This window comes from Cottoperca gobio, chromosome 11, assembly GCF_900634415.1.
Source record: "Cottoperca gobio chromosome 11, fCotGob3.1, whole genome shotgun sequence".
Lineage (NCBI taxonomy): Eukaryota > Metazoa > Chordata > Actinopteri > Perciformes > Bovichtidae > Cottoperca > Cottoperca gobio.
Window position 1 is genome coordinate 15,788,382 of NC_041365.1, and position 15,955 is coordinate 15,804,336.

Genomic DNA, 15,955 nt, shown 5'->3' on the forward strand with positions numbered 1-15,955 from the left:
ATATCTGCGTTCCTCCTTCCCACACACACAGAAACACAAACACAATGAATCACTCTTGCTTTCTATGATGAAACAAACGCCTCCAATTTGTTCCAGAAACCTAACGAGAGCTAATCTACCTCCAAACCCGTCTGACTCTCCCCTCCTCCGACCACAGGGCCCGAGCTTTACAGCCCTCTAACCCAGTTAGTTTTCATTTTAACTTCCTCATCCCGTCGTTGTCTCTCTAACAGAGCTGGTTCCTGGTGTGTATAATCTGACAGAAAAATACAGAAATGTATCTGCACATTTTAATCTAAATATACACTCACTTTGTTTATTCATCCAGGCTTTGAGAAACTAAAAAGGACAATAAGTTCCTGCATTTAATCAAACATATAATGTCACAGATAATGAAATGCATCCGACGTTCTCTTCACTTTCTGTCTCACTAATACTAGTTTAGTTTCTCTTTCTGTTTCTCCCAATTACTTAATTGGATTTATTAATTACACAAGGTGATTTCCCCGAAGGGCAATAAAGTTCATTTCAGTTCAGGGATAAACCTGAAAAGGACAGATAAGTGCTCTACAGCTTCATTTCTAACAGAAACAGGAAGATGGAAACAAACAAAGCCGAATCTGGCAAGATTTGATGCTTTTCTATTTACATCAACTCTTTGGATTTTGGGTTTCCCTTTTCACAATTTTCTGAGAACCTTAAAGACTACTGAACAATTCAACACAACAATAACTGTTGCCGCCCCACACTCAACACAGAGACAAGTCAGAGACATAAACATGTAGCCCGGTAGCTGTTTGCTGCAGTGGACAGCAGTACACTTGATAATATCCTAGAAGCAGATAGATGGAAACAAAACAAGCCTGAAATAAGTACACTGTGCATCAGAAGCCCCATGACTCCTTCTAGGCCTCTTCAGAGCCAGACCTAGGACGTGGAACAAATTCAAAATGAATCCTCTTGGCAGCCGATACTTATTACATGGTCCGATGGTTGAGATAACCTTTCAATCATCATACTTTGGTGTTCATGTTGTTCCCCATCCTCACTGACATTGTCATACAAACCTAACAACAGTGCTGCCGCCTTCTTTGGTTATTTTGCATTTAGGAGAGGGTCTATGCCATCTTAATGTAGCGTTTCGGAATTGGGAAATTCCTAAATTCAGACAGTTCTGCAGTAGCTTAATTCCTTTCCTATGATTGGATGGTTATTTTCTGCTAAATGCAGTAAGAAAACTTGTTTCTGATACCACAAATCCTAGAAGTCATCCTAAACTGAGACAAGATAGGATTTCAGACTTGGGAAGATTCTGTAATGAGGCCCATGCACATTAAAATGGATGAATAAAGACGACAGCAGTGAGGACATCATGGACAGTTTCTTACCCGCAGTCAGGCGCCGGGCACCATCGGCAGTCTGGGTCGGAGGCGAGGCACCTCCGCAGCAAGAACTCCTCATACTTCTCCAGCAGGGCCGCGTCGTCCAAGATGTCTGCCACCTGTCGCGGGGGCCAGTCTCTCGGCACATTCGGGGCAGCTGAGCTGGACTCGACTCTCTGTGATCTCAATGCGGAGGTACTGCCGCAGGCAGCAGAGGCATGAGCGGTGGCTGCAGCCCAGCAGCTCAGGGAGCTGATCGGGGGGCTGGCGCACCAGGCACAGAGGGCACTCCAGGAGGTTGGACTCCCCAGAGGAAGGGGATCCACACAGGGATGGCAGGCTGGAGGAGAGTGGCTTTGAGGGTGTGCTGGAGGCGGCGTCCTGGGGGGTCGTGGTGGCTGTGGTGGTGGTTGTTATGGGCGTAACAGAGGCTGCAGCGGGGGCTGAGCTCAAGGCAGAAGAGAGTAGCGGTTGTTGCGTGTGGTGAAGTTGGTGAAGATGGGATAAAGGGGTGGCCGCGGCTCCCTTGGGGCCCCTGGTGCCCCGAGAGCCCCGTTTGCTGTGGAAGAGGCTGTGAAAGGAGATGCGGCCCTGGCGTTTGCCCGCGGCACGGCACTTAGGGTTGGGGATGCCGCTCACTGAGGACTGAGTCGACTCTGAGTCCTTTTCTGATCCCATTTTCCCAGAAGAAACACACAGGACGGCTTATTGTCCCCTAAGATACGTTAATGTATCGCAGAGGGACACTCAGCTACACAAAAACACACTCAGTCACACTCACAAGGGAGGATTTGTCCCCTTGTGAGAGCCAAACTGGAATGCAAATGCTATTCGAGCTCCTGTTAGTCACCTCCTTCTCTTCCTTTTATGAGAAAAAAAGTGAGATAACAGCGACGTAAAAACAGAAAATGAAAGTTCAAAGTGAAAAGAAATCCCCTTCGGCTCGCAGAGTTTCTCTCAAACCCGGTGGTCAAGAGGTTCACAAAGAAGTAGCAAGTCTTTCATCTCCCAGGCAGACGTCGAGGTGAAACATTACTGTGATTATCAAAAAGATTCATGTCTGTGAATGTCTAATGAATAACTCATCTTAAAAATAGAAAGGTAAAGAAGAAAAGAAAAACAGAAACATCCACAGGGCAGTCTGAATGCTGGATAATTCCTCAGTTTGGATTGAATTCTCTTCAGCTGCATTCAGAGACGCTCCTCAATCGTCTTCCTCTGTTCTTGTTGAACGCCGGTCTCTCTGAACGGTCTTTTCTGTCAGGAAGAGCAGAGCAGGAAGTTAGCACAAAGAGCATGATCAGTATGACACACCTCCCTCTCTCTCTGCTCGCTCTCTGTTTCTGTCTCGGCTACGCTCTTCCTGGATTTCAATTTGATCATTAACTGTTGTGACCCAGAACTGATAATCCGTCTGTGCTGATTACATTTAAATACACAGACAGACTCATACATGGCAGGTAACACTACACTGTGTGTTAAACAGGGAACATTTAAAAGAGAAACACATACATGACATCATCAACAAGTCTCTCTCTCAATATATTTATATATATCTCTCCATCACGCTGAGCACCGCAAGCGCTTCCTCCACTTCACACTGTGCTGCTAGTGCCGTTGCCATGGTGATGCTCACTATGAGCGAGGCAAACAGCGACCCACTCTGTGACTCTGGCATTTATGCGCACACACACACACACACACACACACACACACACACACACACACACACACACACACTAGTAAATGAATACATACTACCACACTTACTGTACAACACATGTACAGTAAATATATACACATATACACAAGTATTCACTCATACAAAGATAATACATGTTGTATTCTTTTTAAATAAAATATTATTTTGTTATGTTGTGTGACTGTAGTCTTTTGATCAGCTGAAAAACCTCAAAACTGATGAGAAAACATGCATCGAGCTGAAACAAGATGTTTGTTAGAAGGTTAACAAACTGAGAAAATGTTACTACAGTTACTCCACTGGATAACAATACTCAAGAAGCACAAACAGATCATGAAAACATCGTGTTTGACATCTCATGCCTTCATACAGATGGGACATGTTGCCAACCTTCATACAGTGCCAACCCGTTACAGGAAGAGGAAGGAAAAAATACTTCTGAGCTGAAGTCATAAATCAATAAACGAGGAGGATTTCCTCCCTAAGAGTAAATGATGGAGGTCAAACTGGGTCTTCACTGAAATGTGTGAGTGTATAAAAAGCCTGCAATTCCTAAATAAACACTCCGACTGGCTGAGTTTGTAATAGCACACACACACACGCACACGCACACACGCACACACACACACACACACGCACACACACCTTCTGAGACATCAAACAAGACGTGTTATTTCTTCACCGTGTGTCTTTATCTGCACACTTGTTTGTCACATTCCTAAGTGGAGACTCAAGTCTGATCTATTATTCCAGTTTGATAAGTTTCAGTCTCCTAAAAGTCTAAGTGTACAATAACACAACACATTCAGGTAAATTATACTTGAACATACTGTATTTTGAAACAGGTTTGGACATTTTGAGGTGTCATAGCAGGAAAAGCACAAGTGTAATTAATAACAATATAAAATACGGTAGTCTTTAATTAAACCCCTTCCACTGCCATGGTACATGCTGCTCCCAGGAATAGGACAGTTAATTGGACTGAGCTCTCGTTATTACTTACAATATGACCTACAATTATGTATTAAGTGCATGAATTTATTGACATTCATATAACAGATGAAGCAGATAAGCAGGATACACATCAGGAAAAGGATAGACAGATTAGTAAATAAATAATATACAGCTATGTGTACGACTGGCAACGTTAAATATTACCGTAAAGACTTTTGTTAATAAATATACGATTTTTGAATACATTTTAAGTTCTTTTCGTTGTTGAGGAAATTCCATGTTTTTCCAAGACTTTTCAAAACCTGCAGACACCCTGGAATTTGTAAACTTGTAATCTCTTTGATTGGATTCTTTCTGACTTAAATGATTATTATTATCATTATTTAGTGTTCAAACAATGTTTAACACTGTTTTTTGTTAAAATTATGTTAAATGCTATTTCACAAACATTTTTCACAGTGCACTTGATATTCTTATTAATTGTTATTGCTTTATGTTAGCTTGTTGTAAAGCCCTTTCTAATCCTTCATTTTAATAAGTGCTATATCAATGAACTTTCTTCTTATTATTATTATTATTATTATTATTACTATATATTCATATTTGAGTGATGTGTCAAAAGAGTGTCATTATGGCATCGCTACCAGATTGAGGTATCATATTACACGAGTATCTCAACATCTTGTGACAGCTACTATCCTTCATGTGTTGATATGTAGTGCTATAAGAATATATTGTTCTGCATTTAAGTTGAGATTTCTTCACATTTTCTTGTGAAACATCTCATCAGCATTAACATAAGTCTTTGCAAAAAACAGATGGAAAATGACAAAGATGCACATGGGAATCATATCAGTATTCTAGTTGTTAGAAAGCAAAAGTCTGGAGAGCTGATTCTGTAAAGACATTCACATGATGCAAAATGTGCACTGGTGATTGAATAATGAGGCTTATGCTCTAAGTGATAGGACAGATAAATACATCTTATGTGAGTGTGAGTGTGTGTGAGAGAGAGAGAGAGAGAGAGAGAGAGAGAGAGAGAGAGAGAGAGAGAGAGAGAGAGTGAGTGTGTGTGTGTGTGTGTGTGTGTGTGTGTGTGTGTGTGTGTGTGTGTGTGTGTGTGTGTGTGTGTGTGTGCTGTGATCATCATGCCGTCATTTGGCAGACCTGGATTTGAACAGCCTAAGAATTTGACAATCTGGACCAGATTTGTTATCAACATGCTCACACACACATTTTGTTCCACACTTCTCCTCCTACTCCACTGCTGCTCAATGCAGCGCACGCACACCAGCTAAACCATTTATTTGTATTTCCGTTTAAAGGTAGGCTATAATATTTAACATTTAAAATGACTAGTCTTGTATAAGGTATCTTGTTAAGTCGTGTATATATTATCCCAAATGTTTCCAATCATTTTCAACCGAGAGAAATTCGTAATCAGATCTTAAATAATCAGAGAAACAAGGTTAATTCCCATCATGCACAGATACTCTTGTGTCATAGCCATAGACTGGATATATAAGGTTATAGTACAAGTTCTCATAACTGGTTTTCAGGACAAAGAAGTCTTCTGGTTTTTATTGTTGCCATCTGTGCAATTAACCAAAATGAATGTTGGGAAGAGGATCAGTACTCTGTGTTCTCAGGACAGAAACTAAATGTTTTTTAGGGTGAGATTTTTCCAGTGGTGGTAAGTACTTACTCAAGTATTGTACGAATACAAATTTGAGAAAATGTTTTGCTTCTACTCCATTACAATTCAGAGACAAATGTTGTACTAGTTACTCCACAAATTAAGATTGTACAAACAAAACATATGATGAATTTATAAAATATGATGCATTGTTATAGATTAAACAACCCAACATCATATAAAATAAGTTAAATGAGCTCCACCATAACCAAATACACCAGTGAAACCAGCTAACTAACTAAGTTAACAGTTATGTTACTTGTGTGTGAAGTACAGTGTGCTGATAATACAGCATATATATATATATATATATATATATATAAATAATACAGCATATATATATATATATATATAAATAATACAGCATATATATATATATATATATATATAAATAATACAGCATATATATATATATATATATATATATATATATATATATATATATATATATATATATATATATATATATATATATATATATAATACAGCATATATATATATATATATATATATATATATATATATATATATATATATAAATAATACAGCATATATATATATATATAAATAATACAGCATATATATATATATATATATATATATATATATATATAATACAGCATATATATATATATATATATATATATATATATATATGCTGTATTATATATATATATATATATATATATATATATTATTGACTTGTTTTAGTCTGTCTAACTGTTCCAATACTTAAGTGCAGAATATCACAAATACTGGATTCATTGTCATTTATCAATCAAAATCTTCAGTCACTGACACACCTGTCATAAACCAGCGCCTGCTGAAGGTTCAAGGAATTTGCACCTCGCCTCAACCACAAAAGGCAGAGACAAGTCGGACGAGCTCTCTGGAAGAACTGAAGACAGGGATGACCGCTCTCAGGTTATAACTATGGAATCAGAAACACCAGTAACTGATGACAAAGATATGGAGCCTGCAGACAGTGATGACCGCTCTAAGTCACCAGTCAGAAGTGTGAAACCACAAACACCAGAGAAGGTCTCATCACAGGACACCTTTGAGATTGCAACAACTAAAGCTGTGCAGGAAATAATTAGTAAGGAGGTGAGTGAGATTGTTGAAGCTCTTTTGAATGAAGTGTCTGACTGTGAGTATGAGCTGCTGTGATCTGAAAGCTCTCTGGAGATTGAGGTTGTTGCAGAAGACAATTGCTGAAGAAGTGACGAGTACGGAGGAGACAGATGCTGCAAGTCCAATATCCGATCAAAGGAAAAATCGCAAACTGTCCATGGAAGGAATAGAGAGCAAGATTAAGGATTTCTTTGCAAAGCCCTTTACCAAAGCGTGGATCATCACATAGTGGGGCAACTGAAGGCCAAATTCCACAAAGGCTCCAAAGTTTAAAGCCAACACAGTTCAATGCAGTCACTCATCACTGGTGTGGACTCTCTGCTTCTGCCAGCCCGTGGTGAAAAACCACAGGCTGGAGATGAGGCTTGTGTGTTTCAGGGGCTTCCCAGCGGTAAAGTCCTGATATTCACACAGGCACTTAGTAATCGCCTCTACAGTCACATCACAAATGGAATGGAGTGTGGAGTTTCATGGTACTGATAAAACTCAGGTTGGCAGCCACAGTGAAAGACTGAAACTTGCTTTAATGGACCAACACCGGTACCAGAGGTGAGTGTGGAAGCAAAAGCAAAGACAGATTAAACAAAAATGTTCGTCAAGAACTGCACTATTACAAACACTGATGCCATCATTAAGCGTCTGTGTGGAAAAACACGGAGCTTAAGTATAATTGTTTGTATCAATTTATCTTATCAAGTTACCTGTTAATAAAATACTTTACTTTACCAAAAACATCTGGTTTTATGTTGCTTCCCTTTACGACAGTCAGATCCACATTCAGTGAATATAAACATACAATAACCGAATTACACACTTTTACGTTTAAATTCGGAAATTAAAATGTATTTTGTGTGAAAGCAACAATAAATATATATACAATCTTAAATACTTTCAGATTTCAGAAAAAGGGTAAAATCATGAAGAAGTGCTGCCCCTAGAGGCCACAAGAGGGGATTTTAATCTTAAATCTTTACGGGACGGTAAAACTATGATACTCCATGATATGTTCCATAACTACTATACTATACTCTACGGTCCTTTAGGGTTTTATACCCGTTAACAAATCACTTTACTGAGCATGAAACAATATATATAAAACAAAGCACTACTTAGAAATAAAATAAAACCTACAAAGTTAAGATCAATTAAGCCTTTTAGTTACTTATTAAATAACATCAATAAATATTTAATAAGCGTTATTAATGCTGAAGTGATGCAGCGTGCGTGGGTTTCTCTGGTTATTCCACATTAGAGAGGCTGTAATGATGAATGATTGGCCACAAACACACGCAGAATAATTCAGTGGAATAAGCTGTGCGCTGTTTACAGGTGTGCTTCTGTGGAAGCTGATTGCTGTTATGCAACAAGATAAATCACTGCCAGCCTCGACAAGTCTGCACAGGATTCACACCACAACACACACGGACAGACAGCCACCTGAACACTTTAGTTTCACTCGTGTTCGAGGCAAAACTGTTTTACTCAGAAGCGCTTAGTGAAGATTTGGTGGATGTGGCGTTAGTGAGACACCATATTCACCAGTTAAAGTACTCATTACGATAAATGTCAGAGAGCTTTATTATTTACATTAGTTGAGAGCAAACAGCAAAACCTGCTGAGGAAGACCATGTGATGTGATCGAAAGCACCAGAGCAGACACTAGATGGGCCTTGTGGTCAGTTTGTTTTCTTAACATCAATTATTCATATATTGGATTTTTGCTACAGATATATTAACACATAACAAACATATGGTGGACCAGTCTATGTGGAGGTCATTATTACTTTGTATTTGCTGTTGTTCAGTTTAATATACGGACAATGAACAATTCATCTAAATTGAAATCTCAATATGACCTATGATGCAATTTTCCAATCACAGTAGATGCAATATTTGTTTAAAGTGAATTGTGTCAAAATACCATTTTAAATGAAATATTGTCACGCTGCAGAGATGTCCTGGCCTACACATCATATTCTACAGACTTCAGAAAACATCTGAGCTTGGAACAAATCCCGCCAGAAATCACACCATAATCATTTTAATATGTATTTCAATGAAAATAATGATGTAAACATTATCATTCCCTCTAATAGGCAATTTTTCAAATCCGTTCAGCCCTAGTTTAAAATATAACAATGCATCTCATTTTATAAACTGATCACAAGTTGTGTAAAATCTGAATCTGAAAAATAACAATGTTTATTTAGTGAAATGAAGGGAAGTGTGAAGTAGCTCAAGTAATGTACAAGTACCTTAAAGTTGAACATAAGTGCAGTACTTAAAAATGCACTTACTCAATTTGCTACACTGTCAATGAAACACTACAGCCTTTTCCAGTCACATAACAATGCCAACCACATTATTTATAAATGTCCTGAAGCCAGACTTCCTAAGAACTTCACTGCTGTTTATTGTCTTTGTTGATTCCCAGGAAAATCATCCGGCTGCTCAGACTCTGAATTTTCATTTCTCACTGCTGTCGCTTGAAACACAGAAACCAAGTACAGAAAACCAACAAACGTGACTGATGACTTTGTTCTAACATGAACAGACAGGTCCACGGACAGCTCGGCTCACACTGTTTGGAGTGATGCTGACTAAAACCCTGCTAATCTGATGTTGGGGGCCGGCAGTCTGTGGACAGAACAGGTGGTCTCCTACTCAACCCTGGAGCTAATAATGTATTAGGAATGTTTGCGTGTGTGTGTGTATGTGTGTGTTTGGGGAGGTGAGCTAATTAGAGACATGGGGAAACAAAGTAAACCCTGACCCTGCTGTAAAGATGCTTCTACAGAGCAATCATAGCACAGGACAGGATTCCTTCAGTGTTCAGTGTTCAGGAGTTTTTCTTTATAAGGAGTTTTTTACCAGGAGATAAATGATCTGCAGGTCTCCTCCTCTCCAAAACAAACGGACCCCGTGATTGAAATCGGTAAAAACCTAAAACATCTGTGATTCTACAAGCTGTTCGGTGGACAAAGGGGGCTACGAGCAGAGCTGCGTTTGCTCAGCTTGTTTCTCTGATAACTTAAGATCCAGACGTCTCATACTAAAATTGTTCAATCGGTTAAAATAAATACATAAAAATCTAAAAAGTATATCGTAAAAATTGATAAAAAGTCCATTTATGACAGCTTCTGACAGACAACCGCAACACTGACGCATGTGCAAAAGGGAAGCTTCCCTATTACAGACGGACAAACACCTGATGTAATCAACTCTTCCAGTAAACTAGTCGGAAGTTAGATTTTTCCCGTGACACAGAACATGAAGTACTGTTCGACTGTCAGACTACTGTCAATATTTTAAACCTCTACAAGAAACACTTTTTGAACAGCAGGGCCCCCACATTAAAACGCTCTTTGTCAGCAAAGTGGTTAGATTTTGGCGTGTACATTTGTGGGCGAGTTGATGATGAGAGTGTGTGTGTGTGTGTGTGTGTGTGTGTGCATGGGGAGATTTATCTATTGTTTATTATTACACACCCTTTTTCATTGGAAATGCACTACACTGTTGGACAATTTCCACATCACCAGTTTAATGACGCTGCGCAGAGTACTGTTACAGGAAGTAGGGTGTTTCTAATTTATCTTTCTATCAGCATTTTCTTGGCTAATCTATCAGTCGGTTTACAGAAAGAAAATCAGCCAATTTGCAAAAGACCAAAGCATATTTTTTAATATTACTGTGGTAAAGAAGTATACAGTAAGAAGGCTGGAGTATAAATGCTGATGTCATTATGACACCTAAGTGTTGTTAAGGATATGGAGATGGGACCAAGTTATTACTTTGCAAGTCACAAGTAACACTCACGTTTTGCACTCAAGTCCAAAGTCAAGTCCTAAACTCTCCACTAAATGCCATTTTCCGCACGTTTTGTATACTGCAAATAGTTTTTTGTTGACCACCGCAAAGTTATTTTACTCAGACGACATTATCTTTGGTATACATCTTTCCAACTGGCGCTCAGTATTGTCGCTTTTATAATGATGTTGTTGCTCAAGATGCCAAATAATAATTTTGCAAAACTGGCAAAGTCATAAATGTAATTAAACAACATCTAAATAAGAACTGTGTTAGCTGTAACGTCTTAGCTGTGAACCTAGCAGTTGTTTACAGTTTAGACCAGGAGTGTCAAACATACGGCCCGCGGGCCAAAACCGGCCCGCCAGAGGGTCCAATCCGGCCCACGGGAGGACTTTGAAAAGTGTAAAAATGACAGAGAAGACATTAACTGCTATTTCAAAGGTGTCCACTAAATGTTTTGTGCCTTTGTAGATACACTGTGATCTGTCATTTGTAATGCACATGTGTAAATGATAAACTGAGGCGTAATAGTTATTTACAGGTTATTATGCTATAATTTTACTGGTCCGGCCCACTTGAGATCAAATTGGGCTGTATGTGGCCACTGAACTAAAATGAGTTTGACACCCCTGGCTTATAATGATGAATAAATGCTACAACTGCTCAAGACCAAAGCCAAGCTCCCGTGAAGGGGGTTAGCCCCGAAGTTAGCAGCAACTCTGGCTCTGGCTCACTTAAGGCGGGCTGACCTTAAAGATGGACCTGTTATTCTCTTTTTAGTGACAAGCAGCTCCTGAGTTTTTTAATACTTTTTTTATTAAATGGGTTAGAATTCTTAATTATTAACATCCCTAATTCAAAATCTTACTTAAAATAAAAACATAAGTATTAGCATCAAAATGTACCAAAGGTAGAAGTACTCATTATGCAGAATGGCCTATTATAAATAATATATATTATATTATTGCATTAATGTGTTCATCGCTTTAATGTTTCAGATGGTTAATCCGCAATAAACTATCATAATTTATTATGATTTATTTTTTGCATTTATAATCAAAATGTGAGTGGAATAAATGTAGTGGAGTTATAAATACAATATCTGAAATGCAGTAGAGTCGAAGTATATAGTAGAGTAGCATAAAATTGAAATATTTTTCTCTCTTTCCCACTGACTCTCATTAACACATCTCTCCCTCTCTTCCCCACACACACACACACACACACACACACACACACACACACACACACACACACACACACACACACACACACACACACACACACAGAAGGTGGAGGTAGAGGGAAACAGGCTGGGAGCTTCTATAATTAGAGGAGCGTTCAGGAGCCATACTGCTGAGTTGTTTAATGTTTAATGTCAGGCAGTCATTACAGTCGCAAAGAGCAAACCTCTGAGCCCTTTTTAACACACACATGTTAACACCCCTCACACACAGACACACACACAGACACACACACACACACACACACAGTACGCCTGACAACTGAGCGTGTAATGCCCAGCTATTGTAACCTGAAGCACATAATAACATGGGAACCCAAACTTCCTCTGGACAAGGCAGTAGTCAAACACTTCTGACGAGAAAAGAAGGAACTGCTCCCAACATGGACTGAGAAAATATGCTGCTTTTTTTTTTTTTTATGGAATATGGTGGGGGTCTTTTCAAATGTTCAAAACTCTCTTGCTCCGTCTGTGCAGCTCATTTCCATCCCAAACAAATGTTAATCATGATTATTTTCTGTTTGCCTCAGAAGGAGACACCTGTCATCTGTTAAATCTGAACACATCCACCACTTCAGACTTTATTTTGAACTGTCTAAACAACAATATGAAAGTGGATAAATTGACCCAAAGAAAACCTCATTCTACCCTCATCACCGAACACAATGGAGCCCGTTACTCCTTAACTGGTATTTTAATTACAGTCTGAAATACTCACTACAACCAGAGACGTTTTAGTTATAGATCATTTTTGCTACAACCTGTTGGCTGTTGTTTATCAGTAGTATTTAGCATATTTAGCATTTGGGTAGTGTTTTTACAGCCCCAATATTTACACAAAACCTACATTTTGCAAGTTGTCTCTTCACCAAGCGTACCAAAACATTACGATGCTGGAAAATTTCACCACACCTTTTTCCACCTTGAGTAGCACGCTCATAAAATATGTCCTCAACCACAAATAAATCCCCCAAATATTTATATAATATTCATGTGAGGAGTGTTTTTGGAGCTTTAACACCTTACAGTATTATAGCATCTCTTCTGTTCTGAGCTCTACTGCTCTCTTTTTAAAACTCAAATCTAGTACAAAGATCTCAAATCTTTTCTTTCTTCACAGGAGCATCTGAAGCTTGTCCTCAGCCCAAACACACATTGACCAGGGAGTGGCAGAGTGGACAGGAATGTTTCAAGAAGGGAGAGGATTTTAACTCTGGATGACTTGGACAATGACTGTAGCTGAAGACATTTTGTTTTTATAGTTTATGATTATTTCCAGACATGCAGCAGCACTGACACTAGACACTGATCGGTATCCTCCCTACATGTAACATGGACATGTTCCCTCCCCGTAATGATCATTTAGGTGACTCTGGTCTGAGTTGACCCTCCTGACTGGCAGATGCCGATAATGTGACTTTCATTCTTGTAAATAATCACACAAAAAACAGCAATTTAAGGCTTTATGATTGCAAATGTGCGCACTCCTTTAGAGGAGGCAGTTTTTATTTGAATCTCGGTCGTGTATAGAAGCAGTAGGGCTCAATAAATCCATGACATGTCAGACAAACAGCTCATGCAGCAGAGGTGGGTTCTCTGCCGGGCACTTACCCTGCTCAGCACCGGATCTCTTCGACAGGAGAGGCTGGGGAGCGATGCGACGGCCACTTCGGCTCCTTTCTCGGCTCCCTCCTGGCGTGTATCGATAAAGGCAGTAGGTAGAAACAGTCCTGCTTTACCGTGCCCGCCTCTCTCCTCTCGTGCTCGGGGGGGCTCCTGGCAGGTGACGGTCGGTCTCTAGTCTTCCTGCGCCCCGGGAGTGCAGCGCAGAAACTCTCTCTGTGTAATCTCTGCAGCTCGCGCTATGTGCCTCTCTCGAGCTGGCGCTGCTCCGCCGCCGCTGCCCTCTGACGTCATTGAGGAAAGCCCCGGTCGGTGACGTCACGCCGTCCGTACGGAAACCCCGCCCCGTGTTGTCACCGCCCCTCAGGAACTTCAGCTGGCGTTTACTGTAAACCCAACATGTGATTGTGGGAAATAACGAGGACACAAATGGAAACTTGGAGGAAAAACAAACAAAAGAGTATTGTGTTCAAACTCAAGGTATACTGGTTTATCACTGCACCTATCGATTTCATTCTGCTTTGTTTATTCAGTGTAACAACAGACAATCGTATCTGTAATTGCTCTTTTATGGTAATCTTAGATCAGCTAAAAAAGTGTCTGATATCATCATGTTTGTGAGCAAGGCTGCAAGTTGAGGCATGTCCTGAACTACATCAGTAAACCTCTCCTGTGGTGGATTTACTCAAGAACTATACTTAAGAATTGAGGTCGGCTACTATGGGCTACTTGTACTCAGGGCTTGAAGAAGTGCTCAGATATTTTACTTAAGTCAAAAGTAACAATACTACAGTAGGGTTGTAAGGGTATAAGATTTTCATGGTACGATAACTGTCTCAGAAAATGTGACGGTTTCACGGTATTACACTATTACTATTATTATTATTATTATTATTATTATTATTATTATTATTATTATTATTATTATTATTATTATTATTATTATTATTATCATCAATTACAATGAATGTATAAATGAGAATAGAATTATAATACACATATTTATAAACCTGATAAAAAATATAGCATGCAACTATTATATTCTATATAGACTAACTAAAGCATGTTAGCAGCACTATATCATGTTAAATGAACTACCCAACTAGAGACCATCTTGCGATGGACGTAAAGTGGGGGGGTCAATGGCCTCTTCCCCGCTTTCTATCCCATTACTCCCAGCACCCTTACACAACCATCTTCAAATTCTGCCTTCATTTTGATCTCAACTACACACCTGTAAAGCTTTGTGACCTTTGCACAGTTGTGACGCCATCACGGTGACAATCTGTCCACAGACAGATGGACAGAAATATAAACACCTGGCAGATAATCTTAGTGATAATGTGCATAGAACTGACAGTGAAATCGATCAGCCTCGTTATATAATGTAGTCTCTATTAAGACAGTGTAATTATGAATATTATTTTAAGAAATGCACATCTCCGTTGAATGAATTGTAAGCCATATTAAAGTAGTTTACAAAATGTATCGATAAAGGCAGTAGGTAGAATATATATATATATATTATATATATATAATATATATATATATATATATAATATATATATATATTATATATATATATAATATATATATATATATCATATATATATAATATATCATATATCATATATATATATAATATATAATATATAATATATCATATATATATATAATATATAATATATCATATATATATATATATATAATATATATATATATATTCTATATAATATATATATATATATATATATGATATATAATATATATATATATAGCATGCCATTGTTTTCAAACATTTTGTAAACTACTTTAATATGGCTTACAATTAATTCAACGGAGATGTTTCATTTCGTAAAATAAATATTTCAATATTATATATATATATAATATAGATATATATATATAATATATATATATATATATATATATTATATAAGATAATATAATATATATATATATTAATTTTAAATATAGAAATATATATCTATCTATATATTAATATATAGATATAATATCTATTAGTAAATATTATAACTTATCGATATATTAATATAGATATATTCTATATATATCATATCTCTATCTATATATAGAGATCTCTCATTATATATATATATCAATATCATATATATATATATAAATATATATATCCATATATATATTATATCTATATATATATATATAATTATATAATATCTATAATATATATATCTATATATTCTATATAATATATTATATATTATATATATTAATGATATTATAATATTATATATAGCATGCCATTGTTTTCAAACAACTTTGTAAACTACTTTAATATGGCTTACAATTCATTCAACGGAGATGTTCATTTCTTAAAATAATATTCAATATATATATATATTATATATATAAATAAATATGCCAGTGTT

At 37.6% G+C, this 15,955-nt stretch overlaps 1 protein-coding gene across 1 annotated transcript in view; it reads right to left on the reverse strand.

Moving 5' to 3' along the window:
- The window catches only part of rnf19b (ring finger protein 19B), a 35,829-nt gene extending 22,045 nt beyond the window's left edge, over positions 1–13,784 (reverse strand). The window contains 3 exon segments of the mRNA XM_029443823.1: positions 1,389–1,510; positions 1,512–2,639; positions 13,533–13,784. Of these exon segments, the coding sequence (XP_029299683.1) occupies positions 1,389–1,510; positions 1,512–2,060 (671 nt within the window). The 5' untranslated portion in view covers positions 2,061–2,639; positions 13,533–13,784.
- Positions 13,785–15,955: the final 2,171 nt, after the last annotated feature.